Raw genomic sequence first — 26,095 nt, 5'->3', positions numbered from 1 at the left:
TTATTTATTGATTGATTGGAGTGATTATTATTAAGCAGCAGGCAGACGTGGCAAAGGAGGAAATGCAGGGAGGAAATATCAGGCAGAAAGAGAAAGGAGGAGCAGAGCAAACAACCGCTGTGAGCGCCACGTTACCCCACCAGCACAAGGTAGGACCCCCACCCCCAATCCTCTCACCAATGGTACCATGTGTCACAAGGGTTAGAACAAGCGCTGCAGAATCCAATCCAACCGACTGGCCCATTAGTGGAGCCCCACTGCTCTGCCCCATTCCTCGCTCTCTTCAGCAGCTACAAGTTGGCAACGGAACCTGCTTTAAAGATGAGCCAGCTCAGTCCATTTCCCGCAGGAGCAGAGCCAGATCTCTGGCACCATCCGCTAGATGAGGCATGGAGGCTGGGTGTTGTCAAGTCAGGCCATGACACTGGACCAATGACTGGCCCACTGACTAGGCTCCGTCAGAAGGGAGACGGCATTGCTACATAGCCAATCAGGCGGCATCACAGCGGAGGAAGAGGAGAGCAGAGTCCCAGACAAGGCCCATTGTCCTGAGAAGGCTTTGCCTCACACCCGACGGCTGTATCACAGGCAGGTGCCTGTGACAGATATAAAAGGGGCCTTCAGACTGAACTTCAATCAATTAGAGAGTCAAAGAGCAGCAGCCTTATGGGATGTCAGAAATAGCTTTCCACTTAGAGAGGGAGGCACCAAAAGGGCTGACAGCAGCTAACCATTAAGGCTTAGCGGAGGTCGGCGATCCTGCTATTAGAAAATGGAAGCAGAGTGAGAACAGTGCCATGAGCTGGGTTTCTGGGCTGGGGAGGGAGAAGAATGAGTTTGCAGCTAAACACCGGCGCACAGAGACACGTGCGGCAGGACTGAGAACAGAGCCGTGCAAACTACAGCTGAGTAGAGAGAGAAGGCTGCAAAACATATGCCCCACTCCTTCTTGAATCAGGGTCTCCATTTCCAACACAGCCCCCATTCGAAAGCCATTAGCTTAATGTCAGGAAAACAAGGTAAAAATACCTGGGCATTTTAGGGATGGAGCCATCATTACCCCAGCCAGAAGATAATGTTCAAAAAGTGTCTTCAATAAGGGGAAAGCAGGAGGGCCTCCAGGGACTTCCCGGAGGCACTGACATCAGTCTTCATTAGAGCCACGGTCACTGGCCCTTCTCCTTTTTTTGCACTCCTATTCCTCTCAAAACCAGCTTTGATTTCAGAACAATGTTTGGCAAGGGATCAGGCCCACTACGTGGGCTCATTATGCAATCTGCCACTGTGCTTGCTGCTCTCACTCCTTTTTCAACAAGAATTTCATCGACATTTTTAACTGGGCACAGCGATTTGCGCCTATCCTGCGTGTTACCCAGGCCAAACTACATATTTACTGATAGCCCAGTAATGGTTCCTTTGGAGCATTTGCAGCTGGTCAGGTCAAAAACACTTTTACCATTTTTAACAGGTGCTTAAGTATTATTGCCTCTTACTATTAGCCATGCCATTACGGCCTTTTGGAGAATTATCCACATATGTATTTCTACGAGCAGTTACACAGCCCATCATCTCAAAGCTCAGGGGCTTTCATTAGATCTCTTTCCTTTCCATCTTAAGAGAACAGCCAGCATCTAAAAGTAGTAGTAAAATTCTCTCATACCCCTCTACTCAGCTGCCTGGTTTAAACAAAATAGGAGCTGACACTTGGTTCACATGTAAAACATATCCTGGCATGGTTATGATGGGCAAAAGTCTGAAAAATCCACACCCCCTGGCCAGCACAGCTAAACTGACAGAAACGTGCTTTTGTCCACCGGCTAATGTGGGTCAGTGAAGTGGTGTTTCTAAACTGGCAGGACTCTGCACGTCCACCGGCGTACGCTGCCTGTCTACGCCGACGTAGTTATGTAGACATAGGCTCTGTCGTGTAGACACTGAGAAACCTCCAGTTAATCCTTCAGCTACTTTATGGTGCCTATAATCCAGCATCTATGTAAGTATTACTGCTCCTGTTTGAAGGGCCTGTGGTAGCTATACACAATGGTGTGGCTAAAAGGCAGTTCCAGCCCTAATTCTAAACTCCCAGGCCTTTGTTGGTTTAAGCCAGTCTCTCTTACTATTATAGGTTCGTATTCTCCAAGATGTCTAAGGGAGTTAGGCGCCACACTCCCATTGAATCTCAGTTGAATCTGGTGCCCAACCTCCCTTAGCTTCCTTTGAAAAACCACAGTTATATTGTTTTAGTGCTAAAGTGGGGCTCATGATGTCTCACTAAAAGATGTATCAACCCACCTGTAACCACAGGTCACCTGGATCTCTGTACAGGGACCCAGGCTCACGTCAGTTACAGGGTTTGCTTTACTTAACTTTGTTATATGTACCAAAAGCAGCTGCTGAGCATCTCTGACTCCTTCCAACACCTCCTTCCGCAGGAGCTCCGTAATATGTAGGATCAGGACCTAGCAACATGCTCACGGGCAGGCACGTGACTTCACTAGCCACTTTATTAAACAATCTGCAAAAAGACACCTTCTTCCTTGACTATGTAAAGGGCCCGCAGACAAAACTGCAATTCACCATCATCACAAACTGCCGTTTGCAGAATTAATAACGGAATATTTGTACTGGATAGCATACCTTTCTTCCAGGGCCTCCCAGCACTTTCCAAACATTCAATAATCTTTGCAATAGTACTCCAGTAAGATTGATATATATCACTGAACCCATTTTACAGGAAAAGGGTAGGGGCTACTTTCTTACTGTTACAGACAGAGGGGTGCAGAGATGCAGTGGCCAACCAACAGTGGCTACATATACTCTCCCTATGCAGCACAGATGACATCAAAAGGTGCTCAGCAGCTGCACCTACTACTCCTTTAAGAAGTTGCAGCATCCACTCCCCCCAATAGCAAGCTCAAGCACTAGCAGGAACACATGGGTTGGAATGGCAGGACCCTCAGCCATGCCCCTAATCTGTCCAGTCATATCCCTTCTGCAGTGCACAGAGCTGACAGCTGCACTAGCCGATCCTCCTCCATCATGCAGTCCGAAAGTACCAGAATCCAGACACCCTGCTCTTAAAAGCAGCAAAGAGTCCTGTGGCACCTTATAGACTAACAGATGTACTGGAGCATGAGCTTTCGTGCGTGAATACCCACTTCGTCGGATGCATAACAGCTCATGCTCCAATACATCTGTTAGTCTATAAGGTGCCACAGGATTCTTTGCTGCTTTTACAGATCCAGACTAACACAGCTACCCCTCTGATACCTGCTCTTGAAGTGCACCCACAAGGAGACCCGAAGTGGATGGATTGCCTAATGTCACCTCGTGTGCCAGTGGCAAAGGCTGTACCAGAACTCAGGAGACTGAGCTCACAGACCCGTTCTGCCCACTAAGCCCCATTCCCTTTTCGTGAACCATGGCAAACCTTCCTGACACTGGCACACATCCCCTCACGTTGATAGTGGGGGTGGAAGGAGACATTTCATAAAAGTGAAATCAGAAACAAAAGTATTCAAAACGACACAGAGAGAGAGAGAGAAACACACTGAGACTAGCTTTGTTCTGACCTCGCTCCCTGGCGTCCACCGTTTAGTCTATTTCTTCCTCTCCCCTGGAGGCAAGGACAACTCTGCCCAATCCATCACCACTACGGGAGGCTGCAACAGGTGAATTAAAATAGAAAGCAGATGGGGCACCATCTCTTCGTGGCCCCAGCTGTCATGTCTGTTACACATCTAGCTTTTAGGATGATGATGTTGGCCTCTCTGGAACCAGGTTGACCACGCCCTCCTCCCTCTCCACTGTGCTGCTAATGACAAGAGAGAGAGCACAGCAAGTGCGTGTACACTGCAGCAGAGCCATGCCCAGAAGGGATCCAGCTACTTTCTACCCATTGTTCCCCCCAGAGCCAGCCCTAGGCAATAGCATGTGCTACCCCTCTGACTCACAGCTCCACCTGGAGAGCTCTGTGCAGCTCAAAGGCTTGTGTCTTTCACAGAAGCTGATCCAATAACAGAAAGACCTCACCCACCTTGTGTCTCCAATATCCTGGGACTGACACGGCTACAACAACAATGCTGCAAGCTCCATCTTTGGGCATTCAAGGCCATAGGGTGGGACTGGATGTAAAGTGTGCTTTAAAGGTGTAAGAGCTGGAGCATTAGAGATTTCTGAAGGTGGAGGTGTGGGCAGCAGGTGCCTCTTGGTGCGGTATTGAAAATGCATTCCCTCTCTCTGGTTATTACTCCATCCATCACTGTGGTGCCTGGGCACATTGGAGCTGCCTCTGCCGTTCTAGCCCTTCACCAAGACAGATGCGAGAATAGCTCTGGGATAGGTCAGACAGCACAAGGTCTCTCTGTCTCTATACTGGCACACCCACAAAGCAGCCAGACCAACTTTACCAAGCTCTCCTTCGCCCCCATGCTTTACTCCTCCACCATCTTCCAAAGGTCCCACATTCCAATGGATTCCCTGACAAACTCTGCGTTTGCAATGAATTAGGCTCCATATTCCCTGCAGCCATTTTTTGCTCGCCACTAAGAATCTCCAAGGCCCGGGCTTCAGGAAGAACTTGAACACCACCGTCTGTGACATCACGCCACAGGTCTGATCCGAGGCAATGCCCCCACTAGCACTCATGGAGCCCAGAGGGTCCCTAAAGGGTACCAGAGTCAGTGATTACTCTGGAAGGCTCCAGAGAGGTGCTGAGCACAGGCAGCTCCAGCTACAATGCTCAGCTCATCTCAGAACAAAGCCCTGTCTTAGCAAGAACTGTAGGCACAGAAGGCCTCTGAGCCAACTCCCACTGGAAAGAGGATTAGGCTGGTCTGAAAGTGAAAAAGCAAACACAATATCCTCACACAGCCCCTCTATAATGGCAGCAAAGTGAGGTCAAAAATGCCTCTATGGAGTAAACAGGATTCAGACTAACTGGGAAGCATCAGCCCCTCCTCCTAAGAATTCAAAGCAAGGTTTAGATTGAGACCCTCCAGTAAACTGATCAAAAAAGTGGAAGGAGTGGCAGTGAAATGGTGAGCTGAAGGACCAGGAGCTAATGACAACTAAGGAATCTTTTTTTCTGCATTTCCTAATAAACAAGGCCAAGCAATTACTGTAATTAAAGATTTAAGATAAAAGCACTTTATATTTTTGGGGGCCCTGAATATCAATTAAATATTTATGATGTTATTCTCCCTCCTAATGAGAAAGCCTAGCATTGTAATTTTTGAAGAATTAAAAGCATAATTAAAGGAGGGCGGAGGGGAAAATTATGGGAGCTTCTTGGGACTGTTTAGCCAGGTTTGTGTGTGTGCACATGTGGGAGAAAGAGCGCGAGATGCACCTGCCCCTCTGCCCCTTTTTCCAATTAATAACCCTTGGCCAGCACTGTTGACCAACTACCATGATGGGTGAGGAGCTCTTGGTTATAGACGGGCTTCACCCGAGGGGCCAGGCTACTCTCGACTCCCTTATTCCTGAGATCACATTGTTACACGCGGCGGCTTCTGCCTGGAGGAAAGGGGAAATGGCTTATCTGCTCAGGAGCAAGAACGCATAAAACACAGAAAAGCAATTACATGCCTTCAGTTTCCACTCCTCTGTTTTTATAGAGCTTGTCTGGGAATCTGAGCGATTTTATGCATTAGAGAGAGATGATGATCAAAATGAGTAGCAATGACATGCATGGGGGGGCCGAGATGCAGCCGCTCTGGATATTTATTTTCCTGTAGTTATAGATCCTATAAACAACATATTTCTCTAGAGAGATGCAAGAACCCAAAGTTCTGCAGCTGAATACCAGGGGTGACGCGACTTTTCACCAGAGCCAAACTTAGGGGACACCTAGGTGTGTCTTAAGATTTTCAATTCCCTTTTCAGTCCTGTGTCGGTTTTAGGTAGAAGGAGCACACACAGTACAGAGAGATATTCAAAACACACACACACACACACACACACTCTTTCCTGACATTTTACTATTTTCAATCCACAGCTCTTTCAACACATCTTCTTCAATACTCACCATTGCATTTTTTAGGCCAAGCCTGGGATTTTGTGTTTAGCAACTTAACATTTCCAATTAGGAGCATAAACAACACCCTCCTGCGCCCGCCACCATTCAGTTTACCAACACCCCAAAGTTTGTAAAGGTTCTAGATCACCGAGGTCACGTTAGGACAAATTGGAACGTAGGGCCAGATCTTCAGCTGGTGTAAACCCATGTAGCTTCAGCATCCTTATACCAGCTGAGGATCTGGCTCCTAGACTTTTGCCACGTTCTACCATCTGCGATTGCAAAGGCCCCATGCAGCATAGTCACAGAACACTGGACGGAGGGTCAAATGAGATTAACGTCTAATGGGTGAGTGCTACTAGTACCAAGGTAAATTCCATGGTACGTCTACTGAAGGCTCCACAGACACCCAAGCTCTCCAAACAGGAGTGAGTGGGTCACAGTTAAGGAACACAGAGCAGGAAGCCCCCTTCCATTCATTGCGTATAACGAATCTATATCGGCTACATCTACACTTTCGTTTCCAATTCAGGAGATGATGCCAACAGGCAGCCTTTGAACTTGAGCTTCCCATGGCAGCTCTGGCACAGTCCCATGACCCGCCATCAAGTGCTCTCCATCTCTGGGCTCACAGTGCCGGCATCCCACAGCCGGAAAGTACCTTCTTTTCATGATACTGATATGCAGATCCTCCTCCTGCTTCACTTCGGGGTGTTGACCATTGGCCTTGTCACTCTCCTCGCTGTCGTCGCTATGTGAGAAAATGGAGGTCAATTCTTTCTTTGGGAGCCTGGTGGGAGGCAGAGGGATCGTTCTCTTCTCGGCCAGGCGACCCCGGTTCTGGCAAGCAGAAGGAATTGGCACAAAAGTCAGGGAGGGGGAAGAGAAGGATAATTTGATTAGGCAACTCAGAACCAAAAAGCTCTCCTCAAAATTGCTACGTTTTGAGAGTCAGCGCCCAGTGAACATGGGTGTAAGGTTCAAATACAGGTGACTTCAAGGGGGTTCTCATGACTGTCACACTCATCATAAACTTGCTGCAGTTCTAACAGACAGACGCTTCACAATCCCATTTCCTACGCTTTTCCTGCTGGGCCAGGCCAACAGGAGGGGAAGACGACAGCAGAGCTAGGGCCCAGCCCCACCCTCTCTGAGAGATTTCCTACTAATTATATAGAATAGATTTTATGCATAACAGGGGAGAATCTCTCTCTCTCCTCCCCCTCAGCACCAAGACTATGCTCCAATTAAGTCCCACTTCAGCCCTGTTTTGACTGAAGTGGTGCATGAGGGGAGGGTGGGGAACCACCCGAGTCACACACAACCTCTTGCAGGTTTTCGACACTGGGGTGAATTTCCCCCAGCCAGAATACCTACAGGCCTGACCCACACCCCAAACTCCCTGTGACTCTAACAGAAATTCCCCGCACCATCCGACGCAAGCTCCATCCCTCCATAACAGCAAAGAGTCTGTACTACTGCAAATGTAAAGCTATCATCACAGCGGTTTTCACTGTCCTTTTCACACTCCCAGCTGAACTGGGTGGATTTTAACAGAGGAAGGAGCTTGTGCAAACTCTCCCCAGACAGTCCTGCCAAAGTACGTCAATGACCATGCACTTCTTGAGAAAGCCAAAGTACAAACAGACTGAAAGCTCTTGGGGCAGGGACTGTCTTTTTGTTGTACACATGTACAGCACCTGGCACAATGGGGCACTGATCCCAATAATAACCATACATCTCATTTACGATTGGGGTAGCCTAACCCAGTGGCTCTCAACCTTTCCAGGCTACAGTACCCCGTTCAGGAGTCTGATTTGTCTTGCATACCCCCAGGCTTCACCTCACTTAAAAGCCACTCGCTTACAAAATCAGACCTAAAAATACAGAAGTGTCACAGCACGTTTGCTGAAAAAATTGCCCTCTTTCTCATTTGTACTATATAATTATAAAATAAATCAACTGGAACATAAATATTGTACTTACATTTCACTGTATAGTATATAGAACAGTATAAACAAGTCATTGTCTGTATGAAATTTTAGTTTGTACTGACTTCGCTGGTGCCTTTTATGCAGCTGTTGTAAAACTAGGCAAATATCTAGATGAGTTGATGTACCCTCCGGAAGACCTCTGCATACCCCCAGGGATACACGTACCCTTTGCTGAGAACCACTGGTGTAACCCACCAGTGACTGTGTGACACAGGTCCCCCACTCTGTGCCTGATCCAGAGAGGATGAGAGTTTATCATCACCCCAGTTAGGGAATCTTGGCTTTTTAGCTCAAGCTATACAAACTCATGCTTCCCGCTCAGGAGCACATTGGTTCCCTCTCAGGTCCAGCAGGCAAGATGGCAACCATCACATTCGTACACCTGGTGTGAAAGGGGTTTAGGAGACCTGAGACAGCTGGATACAAAGCTAAGATCCTTGCCCTCTAGAGCTTAAAATCTAACTAGACATCAACACAAACACGTGATTGCAAAGGGAATAATGAAAGCAGTGAAGCGAAGCAGGAGTCCTGTGACCTCCCTACAATTTGTGCATCTTCTTCGGTGGGAAAGGCAAGGCCTTGCAGCCCTCTTGGCAGGAGCATGCTTTCAGGAGGGACTTGCAGAGAGCAGAAAGTGAAGTGTGTCAGGCCAGGTCAGATAAATGCACAGTGACATTTAACCTCACAGAGGTTTGCAGAGGCTGCAGCTCGGACCTTCCAAATAATCCTGACAAATGAAATGCTTTGGAAAAGCAGGGGAGAACTACTGGATAGCTGAATAAACCTCAATGTAAGTCTTTTTTTTTTAATTAAATAAAATTTCAAACTTTTTGAAGAACGCCAAATGAAAACATCTCGTCCATGTCTGCCACTAACTTTCCAGTTCTGTTAATTAAGGGGAGCCCTAATTATTGCAATAATTAGCTATGTCCACCTAAAGGTGTAACCCGAAGGAGGCCTGTTAGCCTTCCCATTCTAGTGCATTTCAGAGCCAAAGAAGCAGCTGCTGTGACCAGCAAACATCAGGGGACAGAGAAGCAATGGGTCAAACTGGCTTGAAAATGGAGGAAACTGTCATATGTAGGGGATAAGACACTCCAGAGGAACATTTTCAATTTACTTGCAAATTATTCTTGGGGCGGGGTGGGAGGAACTGGGGGTGAGTGAAGAAGAGGTGATGCAGTCCGAACCCTTGTGGAACAGCAACAGGGTGAATCCCTCTAAGCCACTGGAAGTCCCAGGATTTGTACGAATCTTGGGACATGTTGCAGTGAGCAGGATGTCTGAGTGTTGGTTCCCAAGTGCCCATTCTCAGCTGCAAGGCAGCACATTTGCCAGAGCTGAATGAGATGGTCTGAAGCCTACATGAGGGGGATACCCCAGGGGCTTCCCAGAGACGATGCTACAGACAATGGCTGTCCCCACAAAAACACACACACACCAGCCTGCCTCCTTCAAGAGACCCAATCACGTGGTTCATATAAAGAGCGGTTTCTAAAGTCTAAGGCCTGGAGGAACATGCCATGGAGGCTCTGCTTCCCTCACCCTAGGCACCTTCCATAGGCTCGGGGCTTCTCCTCCCCTACGTGGCTCCCTCCAGCTCCACTGCATACAGCACTCTGTTAGCAAATCTATACAGAGCTCAGCCTCTGTCTAAAGCTATCCTCTGTAGCTATGGCTTGTGCAGCGTGTTCTGTAAAAGGGTTGTGTTTGCACCCGGCTCCAGTCATGCTGAAAGACCAGGGCTGAATATCAGTTGGCTTTATCATCCCAGAGCTTTATATATTTTCCTGAAGTTGCAATTTATCATAACAATTAAAGGGGGTGGAAGGGAGGGTGTGCAAATTTCCGCTGCAAAATAATTGCAATATGCTCTCTGCTGTGACTTCGCAGGCTAAAGAGAACAGCGCTGATCAGATAATAAAAACCATTTTACGGCCATTATGGTACCTTAGAGCAGTTACCAGGTCTCAGTGACTGCTCAGGGACTCATCAGACCTAACAAGAGTGAGAGTGCGACAGCAAAGGAGGCACTAAACCTACAGAAAGAGCCCGTCAGGCCATGAACAGAACTAATGGCCTTACTACAACACAGGTTCTTCCTCTCCCCTCACCAACATTTCTAATACTCTGCACCTCTATAAACTGACTCATTTCACTTAAACCCCGACACAAAGTGTGGTTCAGTGACACCCTCCATCCCCTCCCCTAAAGTCACAATGGCATCCAACAGCAGTGGCACCCACAGACCTGATCCGAAAAAGGGACAACCTAGTTACACTGAAGGGCCTGATTCTCCACTCCTTTATGCCCGTATAATTGCACTAAAATGGAATGGCGTCTACATGGACGTTCAAGCCCGTGCCGCAGAGTGGAAAACAGACCCTGAGTATTTAATTTAAAAAATGCCTAAACTGTGCAACTGAAAACTTACGAGAGTGTTAAAAATGAATTGCAGTGTTTAAAGTTTTATTTGTACTATTTATGCAGTTGGGGGGGTGTTTTGCATTTCTCCCAGGTCAGGCAAATAAACAGACTAGAAGAGTCAATTCTGTCCTTGAGTTTTGTCAGTTTCCAATCAATTTCACTTTCTTAATCCATGAAGGGGTATTTACTAGTGCGGACACACTTGCATTTATATTAGGTATTCAGGCAACTACAGGCCTGATCCAGAGCCTGCTTCCATCAAGGGGATTCTTTCTGCTGATTTCAAAGGGCTCTGGATTAGGCCATGGGTGAGTAAAACAGAACTGTTAATCAACACACTGGGCCTGATCCAAAGTCCACTAAAGACAATGGAATTGTTCTCACTTGGATCAGATCCAGACCCCTTGTCAATACCATCAGCAAGAGGCACCTGTGCAGGTGAACCCTGTTAATACAGGTACCAGCAGGTATTCGGATTCGGAGTGGTTCAATTTCACAAGTGGTGGGTAGTTAAGCATGAATTCAGCAAAGCGATGTTATGTGCTGGTAGGCATTCAGAAATTGCAGCAGCATTATTATGAATAGGTAGGTATGGGCTTTATAGGTATTTGATGGAGCCTTGTCATCTTGCAACTAGGAAGACTTGTACATGCGGCAGTGGGATTATGTGCAGGTCTCATACATTAGCAAGAGGCTGCAATAGTTGAGTTGCAAACACTGCAAGAGAATTTTATTCTTTTCAAAATACACTGTTCTTATTTACTTTTTATATTCATAACATGACGAACCCCAAAGATTCTCTTGCCCTTGGATCGGGGGAAAACATAGACAATTTCATCCTTATTTTGGTGTAATTAGGACGTCAAACATTTCTCTACAGCTTTCAGAATGATAAGCACTGGATGCAGAGCAGAATCACCTATGTATTATCAGCTTCTTTTTTTCCCTTTCTATATTGCTTATGATTATTTTTGCGGGTTAAGATTACGGAATAAAGAAACACAGCTGGAATTTGAGCCAATATCCCACTATTTCCCACCCACACCCAGCTGTCTCTGTGTCAGTCCAGCTGCCAGTCACTCACACTTCACGCTTCTATGATCTTTCGATACCATTAATTGCTTTGTCTTTTTTTATTTTTTACATCACAGTCACTTTCCCGCCCATGGCCACACGAGATAGAAATTGACATGAAATTTAACCTCACATCTTACCAAAGTTAAGGATGCAATGGCACTAGAAAGGCAAAACAACTTGGGAACAGTTGTACCTGAGTGCACCAGAAGCCTGCAAACAGGTCATGGGGTTCTGTTGTGGAACAGAAGGAAGGAGAAGAATTATGATAATCTTTCTTCCCTTCCAGAGGGTGGGAATGACTCTGGTTAATCAAAGTAATCAGAGTTACAAAATAAAACCACTCTACACCTACCCATCCAACTCCCTTGTAGCGCTCCCCCAGAGCTGTGTTGTTCTTAGCCAAGAATACCAAAACCACGATATTGCATCAGAGCTCTGTGAAAGCTTGCAGATGGAATGACTGGTGGAGCATGCAGAAGTTGGGGAGGGGGGGTTAGGAAAGGTTTCCTGCCCTGGGAACTACTGCAACGAGGTCAAAACAGCTGAATGCCCTGTTGTGACATTCAAAGTCAGCCAGAAAAGGAAAGATTCCTCCGAGAAAGTCCCTGGTGAGTATTTAATTGATCCCAGCGACGCAAAGGCCTCTGCTACACAAGCTGCACAGCGGAATCTCAATGAAAAAAAATTAATACAAAAGTAAAAGCTCTCACCAGTCCACATTGACTGCAAGGCAAAATCTGGACATCTGATACTACAGGGAATTGACCCAAAGAGCTGAACAGGTGCAGTCCTTGTGGAGGCCACCTCTTCAGCATCAAAACCAGCAGCGTTTAAAGACTCACACACAGAAAAGTAGTATGCATGCAAATATATAAGTTCTGCTCATACAAGATGATTTGCATGACAGACAGAAAGAACAACAAGCTAGAGGGTGTACTTTCCCTCCTACCCTCAGACGTAGCTGTGGGAAACACATGAGTCGAGAGGGAAATGGTGGGGCAGGGGGCAAGGAATAAGATCTGTGTGTTGCCACTGCTGGGAGCTTAAGAATGCTAAATCTGTTCCATATGTGGAGGAAATTCTCAAGTCCAGACAGCATTTCTTTCTCTTTTTATTGATAATAAAATTTGGAGAAGGGACGGGAGGTTCTGAGTTCTTGAAAGTGATTTAAAAAAACCCAGCCAAATTGCTTTAATTAGGGAAATGACACAAGAAAAGCAGCTAAACATCCCCCCATAGGATAATTAACTGTACTTTCGCCCAGAGTTTGCAATTAGGCTTGGCTGTGATTAATATAAACACCTATGGAAGGGTCAATTCAGTTTCAGAATAAGCCTGTATTCTCCCTGGGGCCTTCATTAAACGTTCTAGACCAGTGGACTACCATGTTGATTGTTTCAATAGCAAATCCAGTATTGCAGCAGCAGCTCGGATCCCAGGTGCTTACCCGCTTCACCATTAAAGCAGAGGTCACAGATAGAACAAGCTGTCCAGCTCTCCCGTCTTATTCCCTGCTCCGATGTTCAGTAATGAACAAATGAATAAAACAACAGTCAGCAGCTTTCCAGCACAGCTATTTTCTGCCTCCCTGTCAAATTCAGTCCAGCTCCTAACCTGACGGCTAACACGTTTATAATTTATTACTTGTTTCCAGAGGCACCAACAGTGGACTGAGGTGGTACAAGCACAAAAACAGGCAGGGCCCTGATCCTAAAGCGCCTCCCGGCAAGGGTCATCAGCAAAGCAGGAATCCCAAAGCTGCACTGCAGCAAAGACCTCCTGCTGCTTGAGCTAGAGGAGGAACTCCAGCAGCTGGCAGCAGCAGTAGGCTGTTATCCTCTACTCGATCAGCTATTTGAGGAAGACATGACCTGCACACTGCCATCCTGTTACACTTTAAAAAGCATCATGTCATCTATTCTTGTATCTTCTGGGCCGTGTCCACCAATGCATATTGGAGCTGGCTGAGAGGGCTGCGAGAACGGGTTGGCTCCTGACAGAATTCGTTAACATAGGATGGGGGAGGGGGTGTACTTTCCTTCTGATTGGATTTTGAGCAACACACATATTAATGTAATTAACTCAGGGAAGCCCTACGGCCTGTCATATGGGAGGTCAGAGAAGATCACAATGGTCCCTTCTGCCATTATAATCTATGAATGGTAATAAACATCAGAAGAAGGAGGTCCCTGAGGCAAGAATCATCCACTTCACGGGCATCTCGGCTTGGCTACCCCAGCCCAGTTAGAGTGACTCAGCTTTGAAACCAAGCTAAGCTGCATCAGTATCTCTCCCTTAGGTACTATGATGGCCCCCAGTGCTGTAATTTCTCAGCACCTCACAGCCTTTGCTGCATTTTTTGTCATAGCACCCTGAGAGGAAGAGAATTATCATCCCTGTTTCACAAATGGGGACCTGAGAGCAAGAGAGGCTACGGGACTTGCCCAAGGTCACATAGGAAGTCTGAGGTGGAAGAGGTAACGGAACCCAGATCTCCTAAATCCTAAACTAACACCCTAACCACTGGGCCAGCCTATTGCTGTTTAACATCAGTTCATCGTGCCTCCACGAGGGGTTAGCACTGGTGAAGTTACACCCACATAGCTGAGCCAAAGCCAAGCCGCTCCTGCAATGCAGACAAGCCCTCAGGTAAGCTTCCAAACACAGGGAGAAGAGGCAATGAGACAAACAGGTGTGTGGGAATTACAGCACACTAGGCCAAGGGGACTTTTTCCAATCTTGGGATTGTTTGAAGTTTTCTGCTTTGGGCCTTATGAAATAAAAAAATACTGGTGCTGACTGGAGACGTGCACACACACACACAATCAGTCCATGAGATCTCACTTCCAGTGAGAATTTTATCACCTGATCACAGATGAACATCAACATGTAGCAAAAATATTTCCTCTAGGTCCATAGGTTCAGGGAATAGTCTTCTCCCAGGCAAATGCTCTCTATGCCTGGTCCTGGAGCTGTTACTGCAATGTTCCCTTCCCACACCCGTGCAAGCCTGAGTTACTATTAATTCTTTGTTTGCTAGAAGACATGGTTGCCTCTGCACCCTATCACATGGCCAAAATGAGAGCCATTCACAGGAACAACACCCTTTCTTCCCCAACAATCTGGGGGTTTATATAAAGCAAGATCTTGATCCAAATCAGTCCTGGGTTTCCCCATCTCTAATGAAAGGTTGAAAAAATAAGCAAAAGGAGAAAGAATCTGAAGACCTGAGTTCATGGCTTGGTTCACTGCATGACCATGGGCAAGCCATTCCATTGCACTGTGCCTCAGTTTCTCTACCTATAAGAGAGGTAATAATGTTTACCAACTTTTTAAACAGCTTTAAGATTTCCAGGTGAAAGGCACTGAATAAGGCCGAAGGATAAGAATATCTAGCCCTCCTTGCTTTCGCTAACACGTGCACTCATGCATCCTTCTATATTTGCTCTTCCTAGGCCATCATTTGAGTGCAATATTTACACTTCTACTGCCAAAGTGACAACTGACCGTTACGCTGGCAGGCCCAATAGCTGGAACGAATCCTGCCCACCAAATGTTTTAAAAAGAAGAACTCTGTTCAAAAGCTATTTTTCAAATTTGGGGGAATATTTCTTTTCACACCATTGTTTATAACAGTCAGAACCAAAAACCTGTTTCCTTCCTCAAAGATGTTTTCTTCCATCATGGGTGCAGGTTGGTTTGTTAATACAGACTCCATCATAAGTGCTAGGCTGCTTGGTCTGAGGTTTTAGGTGGGTCAAACTTTGGGATCAATCTACTTTTGAAACTGTTCCTCTAAAAAAATAAAAATAAAAAGAAGAATGAAGTGACAGCTAGAAAAAGGAGGCATTTCCACATACCCGACAATTTATTTTCTCATAGGGACAGAGCTCCAGAGACAATATGTGATTTTCAAGGTTATTGTCCCCACTTCAGTATCGGATGCAAAATAAGAATCCTCCAGGTGACTTATGCCAAACTTTCACAAGGAGGCTTATTGGCTTATAAAGCTTGTTGCATGGCAGATTTAACTCATCTTGAGGATGGCTTACACCTCATGACCCTTTCAAGACCCCATCACTCCCATGCACCAAAATGAATCAAAACAAAGAATCCGATTGAATTCCAGAACAGAAATACCCTGTTGTTCTTGTGAACGTCGGGAGAACACAGCTAAATTTCCTTAAATTGCTGAGGCTTAGGGCACAACGACAGAAGAGCAATACTTGTGGGTCCAGGAGAGGGAAAGAAGCTATCTTCTCTAGACGTTTTAGAGCTGGACTAAGAATAACGTTATCTGAGAGACACTGAGAAAAGATCCCTTCTCAGACAAAGCTCTTACCTGCTCCAGCAAATGCTCCGAAGTCATGAGGAACAAGCCACAGTGCAAAGTGGATATGCCTCCCACTGACTTAGGTGGGAGCTGCACTTACTCACACCAAGTGATTAATTTGATCTGGTATCACTAAGGTCCTGGGACTGCAGGGTTTGCGCTCACATCAGCTGGCAGCTAGTTTCATTCTTTCCAGACGCATAGATTCCAAATCATTTTGATCAGCTAGTCCACCCTCCTGTACAGCACAGGCCAGAGGAATTCCCTGAATTAATTCCTGCTTGGACTAGAGCAGATCTTCTAGAAAAACATTTAACCTTGATTTTAATAGTGCCAGTGATGGAGCATCCAGCACAATCTTTGAAAGAGAAATACCATCTTCCCCCGGATAGGACATGGATCCATAATCCCTGGTTTAGGAACCAGTGCCTTATCTATTTAGGTTGCCGTGGGGAGACAGATGGAGTATGTATACAGTAAGCTCTTCTCAAATACAGCAGAATTTTTCACAGTTCACTGAATGGCATCGACCTTGACCATGAAAAGTGGGAGCCACAGGTCCAGTATGAAGTGACCTATCTAACCTTCTCTCCCCCTCTGTTGGCATTCTGGCTACTCGCGGCGGAAAAGGAGGTGGGAAATCCCTACACCACTACTGGCCGCTCACAGCCCAAGAGCAAAAAGTCATCTATCTTGTGTGTTTCCTCCTCCTGATGTCTGGAATTGTCTTGTACTTTCCTGCCGCTCCTGGATGCTAGTGAAGTGTATCACAGGGAAATTCCACATATTCGCTCTTTGGCAGAACATCTGTTGGTAGAGTTCCCATTCTCCTGGGGGGAAGGCCTGTCTGTTGGACCAATCTACGGAACGATTTAGTTTTGTTTAGATATAAGTTGTTTTTATTGTCATCTTCCTCTTCCCCAGCCACAGTAGCACATCTGAATCATTTCTTGATGTAGGCTGGAGGTTTCCGTGCCCCCTTGTCAATTTATATAGCCCACTGCGGTCCAGTCACTGGCCTCTAATAGGATACCTGCTATAGTCTTGATACACCTAGTGTAGAAAAATGTTTTGAAGTCATTGCTGGTTGGCTTCAGTTTATGCCACAATATGACTCTCTTGTCGACCATCTGCCTTGTCACAATGAGCATGCCCATTCTTGAATCCTGTTTCAGAAGACTGGTATCTATTGTTTTTCTCAAACAAGCCTGGATCAGTTAAAGGTTGGTCTGACAATAAGTCGGTTTAATCAGCTGCCATGTAACGATGTAAAGGACTTTCAAAGATTGCGCGGAAATTGTCCTCAGTGCTCTATCCCGTAGGCAGAATTACTCCACTTTCCCAAGCGGCAGTAGCTATGCCAGTGGGAGAGATTCTCCCGCCAACATTGCACTGTCCACAACAGCACTTAGACTGGTGTAACTTACATTGCTCAAGGGGGTGGCTTTTTCACATCCCTGAGTGACTTGAGTTATACCAAAGTAAGTGTAGTGTGTACAAGCTCTAAGGGAGGAGATTAAAATAATCTGAGCCAAAGAAGTGACCATTACACCATCACCCCATGAGATCCTATTAGAAGCAGGATCTCTTAGGACCCACGTTACAAGGCTTTCATCTTGAGACAGTGGTGTGTGGGAAGAATTCCCAGATTACTGGACGCGAAAAATTTTCCTTCCAAGAGAGTAAAATGCAGTTGAGACACATTTAGAAGAGCTCTCCTTGAACTGTATAATGGACCCAGTGGCTGTACATCTGTACTGTTCTGGAAGTGATGTCCTGTGAAACGATTCTGCTTTTACAAGTATGGCATCTAAAAAATGAAACGTCCGCCTGCTTTCCTGATTTTGCCCCAGATCCCTAAATGGCCCCCTCAAGGATTGAACTCACAACCCTGGGTTCAGCAGGCCAATGCTCAAACCACTGAGCTATCCCTCCCCTGGATGGTGCAAGTAAGTGTATGATGAATTGCAATTACTCCTTTTTTTGATAGCATAGAGGACAGGTCATCTTCTATTGCCATCCCCTTTGTGAGATGGGGAGATTCTTGATATAGGAACCTTCTTTTCTTTAAAGGAATGTTTCAAGGCAGGAAGATCTCTCACTGGTCAGTATTCACGTGTTTCTTTGGGGTCTACCAAGTATCTTGTTCTCCTCTGAGGAATGGTGCAATTGCTCTCAACTTGGAGTATATGTTTAACAATAGGGGGAGGGATAGCTCAGTGGTTTGAGCATTAGTCTGCTTAAACCTAGGGTTGTGAGCTCAATCCCTGAGGGGGCCACTTAGGGATCTGGGGGGAAAATCAGTACTTGATCCTGCTAGTGAAGGCAGGGGGCTGGACTCAATGACCTTTCAAGGTCCCGTCCAGTTCTAGGAGATTGGTATATCTCCAATTATTATTAATGTCTCCAGACTTCACCAAGCACTTCTGGCTCTGTGAAAGAGGCATTGAAGCACACTGGAGGAAAATCTCTTGAGTTCTTATAGCCTTTGTGTAGGACTTCTAAGACTCTTCTGTCTCTCTTGTGCAACCAACTCAAGAGTTACGATAAGCCTTCCCACTATCAACATCTTACTCTTTGCTGGAGTTTGAGGAATTACCCGGAGCTACTTGCTCTGCTTCTGAGCTATTGTGTCATAGGAAATATTTCCAGACACCTGGTCAGAGCAAAAAACAAAATGATCAACACTCTGACTTTGACTGATACTCATGTGCCTTACCTTGGTGCCTGTGCTGGCTCCTACATGTCCTACACCCAGGAGGAAGTTTCAATCTCTTGAAATCTAAAAAGTGTCCATAACAGTGTTGCCAACAGAGCTCCTAAGCCATTTTATTCCATCAAATACGGCCTTGGACTAAATTACTCTTTGGATATAAACTCAGCATCTGAGGCTATGAGCCACAAATTCCTTCTGGCTGTGGAGGTGAGGGAGCTGGCCACAAAAAGTGGGGACCTGGAACATAACCGCCTTCTACTATATGAGGCCTCATAAACGAGTGACAAGGCAGACTTCTAAGTTCTTTACTTGCTTAGAATCTTGGGCTTCAATCTTTGGAGGTGATGCAAACTTTGCCCCGCTGAAGGCCACACTTCAACTGTACGACACAGTAGCTCTCAACTCCATTAGAGACATTTCAGATCCACTTCTGACAGCATGTTCAACTTCTTTTTTGGAAGGGCTGTGGGGGCCAAACAAGAAAATGATTTCTGGATCAACCACAGACTTCCTGTGTGGCTTTAGACAACTGCCTTGACCTCTTTGTGCCTCCACTTCCTCATCTTAAAATGAGGTTAGTGACACTATCTTTTTTCCTCCCATTGTCTTAGTTACTATTTAGACTGTAAGCTCTCTGGGGCAGGGACCATCTCTTACAGTGTGTCTGGCTTAAAGGAGCCCCTGGGTTCTACTATAGTACAAGGAAATCATTTTAAAAACAAAACGAAAGCTGCTCGGACTCTAGAGGTGGTAGCTGTGTCTATCAACATCAGCAATATTATTTATTGAAGCTGTAAAGAAACAGAGGAACCCGATTTGTGAATAGAAGGAAACACTTTCCATTTATTATCCTCCAGCACATTATAAAGCTTGAAGAATAATTTGTAACTACAGCTGGAGCTCTTCTGTTCTGGAAATAGCCACTTGGAACTCTTAACCTTTGCGGGGGGAGCTCAGGAGTGGGGAAAAGTGTTTGTCTTTTGGAGCTACTCGCTTTCAAAGGCTCTTTGGAAGAAGCTCGAGGAGCAGGCTGGATATTACTTCCCGTGAGGGTCCGACACTAAATAATCTGTGTGCGCCTTCAGTACAATGCTGAGGTTAAAAGGAGGAAGCAGAGGGGTAAGGCCAGAACTTCCAGTCAATGTAAATCGGCACTCATGGAGCTACACCAACTTACACCAGCTGAGGATTTGGCCACAGACGCTACCTTCTTCTAAGGATAAGCAAAGTTATGTTATTTTCCTTTGTATTTGAATCCCATCCCTCCCTCACTCCCCTTCCCTCATTGAAGAGAGAAGGACCTAAAGGACCCTGTCTTGTACCTTTCCCCTTCCCCTTTAGAATCCACACTACAGGACTTCTTGGATAAGAGAAGGAGAAGTGACCACAGAACCCCCCCCCCACGTTCCCTCGGGAGTTACCATTTCACTCCAGCGTTTGTCCCATCAGGAATGAGCAAATACAGACTTTCCCCAAGAATTCAGTGGGGGAGAGGAGAGAGCCGCCCCTGTGTTTATACTTTTATTTTGTTGTAGAGAGACTTGCTGGAAGTATTTCTTGGATGTTCCTCAGACTCATGCCCTCAGCTTATGAACTGCTCCTCAGAAGACACGCTGGGCCCAGCCTCTGCTTGTCAGACTTTTCAAAAGGCAGGACTTGCTTCAGCAGGAGACGGGGTGCAATTTTCACCTCCTGCCCTGCCTCTAAAGGTGGTTTTTCCTTGTTGACAGAGTTGCTGTGACACAGGGCAATGTTTATAGAGATGAAAAAGCAAAGTGAAACATTTCTTAAAGGGAAAAAATATATATACATTGTTCTTTTAATAGAAAGCAAAGCAATAGCCCTCAACCAAAGACGTCGCTGTGCTTTACAAAGGTCAATAATTATCTTCATTCTAGAGGGGTAAACTGAGTCACGGAGCAGTTGAGGCCCAGATTTTCAAAACTGGCTACTAATCGTGAGTCTCTCCATTTTTTTGGGTCCCCAGTTCGAGACCGTTTGAAACTGATTTTCAGGTGTGCTGAGCACCCACAGTTCAAGTAACTGGGAGTTGTGGGAGGCTCAGCACCTTTGAAAAGCCGAAAGGAGTCTGAGCCTCAGATTCTGAGGCTGGGCTTCCAGAACACCAAGGTGCCCAAAACTCATGGCTAATTTGAAAATAGGGGCTTTAGTGACTTGCCCAAAGCCAAATAAACTTCATCTGTGGAAAAGTCCTGGACAGAATCCCAGGTTTCTTAACTTCCGATCCCCTGCTGGATCCTCTACAAAAAGCACCATGTTATCAACTGAACTAAGCCAATTCTACTGTCAGTTTCAACAGGTAATCCCACAGGTGTAGCAGGGAGAAAGAGATGGAAACTAAGAGGGGACTTTTTTTGTCTTTTAAGAGAACTGTGATTTCCCAGAAGTTCCCCTCAAAAGTGGAGCAGCCAAACTGACATGCTGATCAGGGCAGAGAAATAACAGCTGCTTCACACAACGGAGACAGAGTAACCGGAGAAGTTTTGCAACGCATGTGGGTATTTCCCAGGGGAGGCTGGTGCCAAAAATCAACCACAGCTGCCTCCCTGACAGGACCACCCAGCAGCATCCTCCCTGGCTGGTGGTTGTCCCATTTGAGAACGTGGCACTCAAGCTACAAGTCTTCCACTAACACCCCCTCTCCATTTGGGCTTTCCAGGCCCTAATGAGCTGTGTACACAGAAATGGTCGAAGCTCAATGCCAGCATCAGAGGGCAGCTCGAGAATGTCAAAGGATAAGCTGCCACTTACAGGGTGGGCAGTGGCCAGGTCTGCCTGCAAGATTTCTTTAGAATCATCCTGTCCTCCAAGGCCGGTCAAAGAAACTTTGAAATTCCAAAGCAAACAAGAAAAGTTCAAAGGTGTGTTAGTGGATCACTTTCAAGTTTCCAAAATGGCTTTTGTTTAGTTAAGACATAGCACTTTACAATGACTTTAAAAACAAACGAACAGCCAATACACATACGTGAGAACAACTGGTGCAGTTTGTAACTGCAAACTGTATTCCTGAAACATTTGGTGAAGGTGGTGAAAGGGACTCTTCCTTAAAAATAAAATACTCTGAAACCTGCAGCTCGTGAATGAGAAAAGCCATACAGTCCCTCCAATTCCCTCCCAGCCAGAGAGCAGAAAGCAAACAAAAGCTGAGCAAATATGAAGCAGTGTGACCCACTCAAATAATACGCTGTCTTTATGCAGCTTGAGGACTCCAAAACCCTTTATAAGTATTTGATATTTAAAGGCTTCCAACCCCTATGGGAAGAAGGTGAGTAGATTTATCCCCAATTTACACGTAAGGCAACTGAGAAAGAGAGAGGTTGGGTGACTGGCACAAGGTCACAGAGGGATTCAGCAGCAGAGCTAGAAGTGGGACTCCCGGAGCCCTGCTCTAGCCATGGATAATACATTCTCTTCAAATATGGCAATGTGTTTCCTAAAGAAGAAAAATAAATAAATCAATGAAAACACACACACACACACACACACACACTCTCCTTAGTGCAGAGGTAAATGTCTGATTCAGATGATCATGAAGTAATTTTGACTGTTCTCCTATGGTTTGTCTACACTGCAATAAAAACACTGCAGTTGGCATAGACCAGCCACAGGTATCTAATTGCAGAGTAGACATACCCACAGCTTCCGCCAAGTCTTTGCAGAGCAGTCAAGCTCCTCTCTTCCCTGATTCTGCTATTCATGCCAACACTGACTGGGTCTAGGGACCCCAGAATGCCTGTCCAGGCTCAAAACCAGCCTCGGCAGTGACAAGAGCATGGTGGTCTCATCCTAGTGGGAAGTACACAGCAGCCCACATGGCAGAGCTCAGGAGTCTCCGTACCAAACGGTGTGGGTGCGGCAGGACAGGGGTGTGGTGGCCTGGGGCCCAGCCAGGACGCACAAGGGGTGTTGCAAGGGAACACTCAGAGAAGAGGACTGAACAGCCAGGTGCTGAATATTGGGTCAGACACAAAACTACTGCAGAAAGGAGCACAGGGAAGACACCCACTTACCTTTCCCTCATTGCATCTGCCTCCTCTCTACAGTGAACATTAAGTCTATAGTATGTGACCTGCCTCATACTCATTTTTATTTTATACCCAATAAAGTGCCCTGAGCTTGGGGCAGGTCGGGCTGCTCTGCAATGCTGCCTGTGGCACCAAGAGGGGTACCGCAGGCATTCTCCGCCTTAGTGCATAAGTTTCGGCCACCTGCTTTGAGCAGGGTGGACCACGCCGTAAGCTTGAACAAAACCTCAGACGCAAGCACTTCGTTGTAGCACCTGAAGGCAAAGCCCTGGCCTGGCCCTGGGGTTCTGAGCTAGCGCTGAGGAGTGACTCCTCTGTTCCAGCCTCCCCAAGCTCTGCCAGTGAGGAGCAGGAGCAGGAAAGCCGCCTTTACTGGCCTTCTGGCTCCTGACTGGTCAGGGTTTCTTCCAGACCTCTGAAGGACTGTCCAGTTGGTAGCCCGCTCCGAGTGGATTTTCCTTGAGCCAAGGGGGTCGGGTAAGGTTGCCACCTCCCTGACTCCAAGGCCACACCCCTGCTCTGCCTCTACCCCGATGCCACGCCCTCACCCCGCCTCTTCCCTTGAGGCCCCCCCTCTCCCTGCTCTTCTCCCAAGGCCCCGCCCACCACTTGCTCTTCTCCCCTCCAGATCATCTCCACCTCCCTCTCCCCCCAGTGGGCTCTCTCTGCTCTGGGGCTGGAACAGGAGCTGCCCGCAGTTCGGAGGCAGCCCCATCTGGCGCGGGTAAATGACTCAGCGCCGCCCCGCGGTAACCAGACTTTTGGTATCCGGTCAGTACATCTGACCAGACACTGCCAGGTCCCTTTTCGACCGGAATTTCCAGTTGAAAACCAGGCTCCTGGCAACCTTGAATGGCACCTGGACACAGAAGCCAAAAACCAGACTGTTCAGGTAAAACCCGGGCAGGTGGTAACCCTAGTGTCAGGGTGCTGATGCCTCCAGCAAGGGGCAGGGAAGGCCTGACCGAGCCTGTCACAGGCCTCTACCTAAGAACCTCCATACACACCCCTTCAAAGGGCTCTTCCCAAACCGAAGCCCGACCGTTAACGATGGTCCTAACAATGGCCACTTCCTCCAGCTCATGAGTCACTACTCAAATTACAACCAAGGCGACAGCCAGTCACCAGTCCCATGACAGCTTCTGAAACAGTGAGCTCCTTGTATCCCGGCCTGCTTGTCCTACAGCGTACAAAACACCACAACAGAACAGTCCCATCACCTCCTAGTTGGCCAACAAGAAACGTGTCCCCACTAGATACTAGCCACCCCTTGTTTTTCTAACTTGTTGGAGTGAGGAGTTAAATAATGGGAGCTTTTCTCCCAAAGCTCCTGACAAGGCAAGTAACCCTGAAATGGAGAACGTGCACATGACACAGAGGCCCTTGGCAAAGAGTCCTCTGTTCTTTGGAAAAAACTTTCACTCAGACCTGACAAACTCACTACACCAAACACATACTGTGGGGTATTTATCCATAAACAGTAGCATGTAAAGTATCTACAGAAAGCTCATAACTTGTCAAGATGATCCAGTTACCACAAGCAAGACTCCTTCGTGCTGGAGACAGGGTTAACAAGGTGAGTCATTGTCCTGGATGCTCCAAGAACCGTCACAACGGGACAAGTTATATGAAGTCCCCAGCATATGGTTTTCAAACCCCTGCAGAGACGCTGGAGTGAGCGATCAAGAGAGCTGTGACAAGCTCAGCACTGAACAAGGAATTTCATAAAGGAGTATCAAAGTCCCTTCGACTTGGAGTAAGACATGAGACTCAGATGTCCAGGCAAACACCAACAAAGAGCAGCAGTTGCACCAACCAAAACTAAGCAACTCCAGTAAAAAAGTCCAGAGCAAGCAAAGTTCTAAGGTGCAACAGTTTGACGAATACTTGCTATTTCTACAGCATATTTCAAGGACCTGAGAACCGTCTGACATCCTGCATAAATACCACAGGCCAGAGAATGTCATCTAGCAATTACTGTCAAGTCCAATGACTTGTGATTGAATTAGACCAGAGTTTATACAAAGACATCCAGTCCTGATCTAAAGACTGCAAGTGGTAGAGAATCTACTACCTAATTAAGATGTGCAACACGCCAGTAAAGTAGTTTCAATATTATCCCCATTTCACAGGCAGGCAGACTGAGGCATGGTGTCAATTAAGAAACTCACCTAAGTCATACTGAAAGTCAGTGGCAGAATCAAAAAATAGAATCCTAGTCTCCTCTGCTCCAAACACTAGACCACACTGCTTTCCTGTCAGACCCCTGTGCCCCACCTGAGAAGAAAGGGATGAGGTTTCCCCTCAGTACCACAACCACTAGCAAGCTCCCTCCAGTTGGCTTGCACAGCCCTTGTGTAAAAGGCATTTTTTCTCATGCTCCACTTCCTAAGCTTTCTTCCACTCGCCCCTACCTCTTGGCCCCCAACCCACCAAAGACTATCTAGGAGAACCAAAGCTGCCATTTCCACTCGATGATTTGCCTGCCACACCTCGGGGATTTTCCAGCAAATTGCATTACTTTATTTGGTCAATTGGCCTACAAATTGATTTTCCTGTACAAATAATGAACATTTATGGTTATTTTCCCCATAGACTGCTTTATTTTCCATGTAACAAAAAGTGATTTCCTGTAGTTTTGGAGACCCAGGCATATAATCTGCAGTTATTATGACCCCTGGGTGACTGAAGTCGGGGACTGGAAGCAGAACAGGAAGGTTTGGCTTCCTTCCCTCCCCTCAACAGTATTACAGAGATGCCCGTGATATGTCTCAGATGACAGCTAAAAGTAAATATCAGTAACAGACAGGGCAATTCAATAGCACATTTACCAGGGAAATAAACTGCTGTCTTAAAAGAGTCTCTCAAGTGAACAAAGCCACTTTGTTATATACTGCATATTCCTTGCCCTGGAAACTTCCATGAGGGGGACATCCCTGCACCACTTTCCCCTTCTGCTGGGCTGTGGTTCAGACAAACAGAGACATAGGCGATCTGGGTTCAATCCCCAGCTCTGGACAAGTTCCTTAATCTCTGTGCCTCAGCTCCCCATCTGTAAAATGGGGATAACACCAGTTCCTCTTTCCCACCTTTTATCTGTCTTGTAAACTCCCTGGGGGCAAGGACTGTCTCTTTCCATGTATATGTACAGCGCCTGGCACAATGGGGCCCAGATCTTGGCACTACCATAATACAAATAATAATATTTAGTGCTTTTGCTCTTCACACCATCACGCTAGATTGCTGCTGTGTAGACACAGCCCCCTGGAAGCTGGCTACGCAGAGCGCGCTCTTGAAGCAATTATGCTTCAGAGAGATACACATAAACCCCACACCTCATGCACTGCTGGGGCAACATGGGTGAGAAAAGCGCTTGCCGCATGCCTCGAAAGGGTACAGTGTGCCCTGTGTCAGCCTAGCCCTACTGGTCAGGTAGTATGGGGTACAGCAGGGTCCCTGCAGTGAGATTTGTGCTAGCACTGG

General features: G+C 46.6%; 1 protein-coding gene across 4 annotated transcripts in view; it reads right to left on the bottom strand.

The window, feature by feature from the left end:
• The window catches only part of SAMD11 (sterile alpha motif domain containing 11), a 175,128-nt gene that overhangs the window by 114,356 nt on the left and 34,677 nt on the right, over positions 1–26,095 (bottom strand). For all 4 annotated transcript variants that reach the window (XM_030537710.1, XM_030537711.1, XM_030537712.1 and 1 more), the window contains exon 3: positions 6,681–6,859. In XM_030537710.1, coding sequence (XP_030393570.1) covers positions 6,681–6,859 — 179 coding nt within the window. The remainder of the gene's footprint in view (positions 1–6,680; positions 6,860–26,095) is intronic.

The sequence above is a fragment of the Gopherus evgoodei genome, chromosome 18 (assembly GCF_007399415.2).
Source record: "Gopherus evgoodei ecotype Sinaloan lineage chromosome 18, rGopEvg1_v1.p, whole genome shotgun sequence".
Taxonomy (NCBI): Eukaryota; Metazoa; Chordata; order Testudines; family Testudinidae; genus Gopherus; species Gopherus evgoodei.
This window is presented reverse-complemented; position numbering and strand designations above follow the sequence as displayed.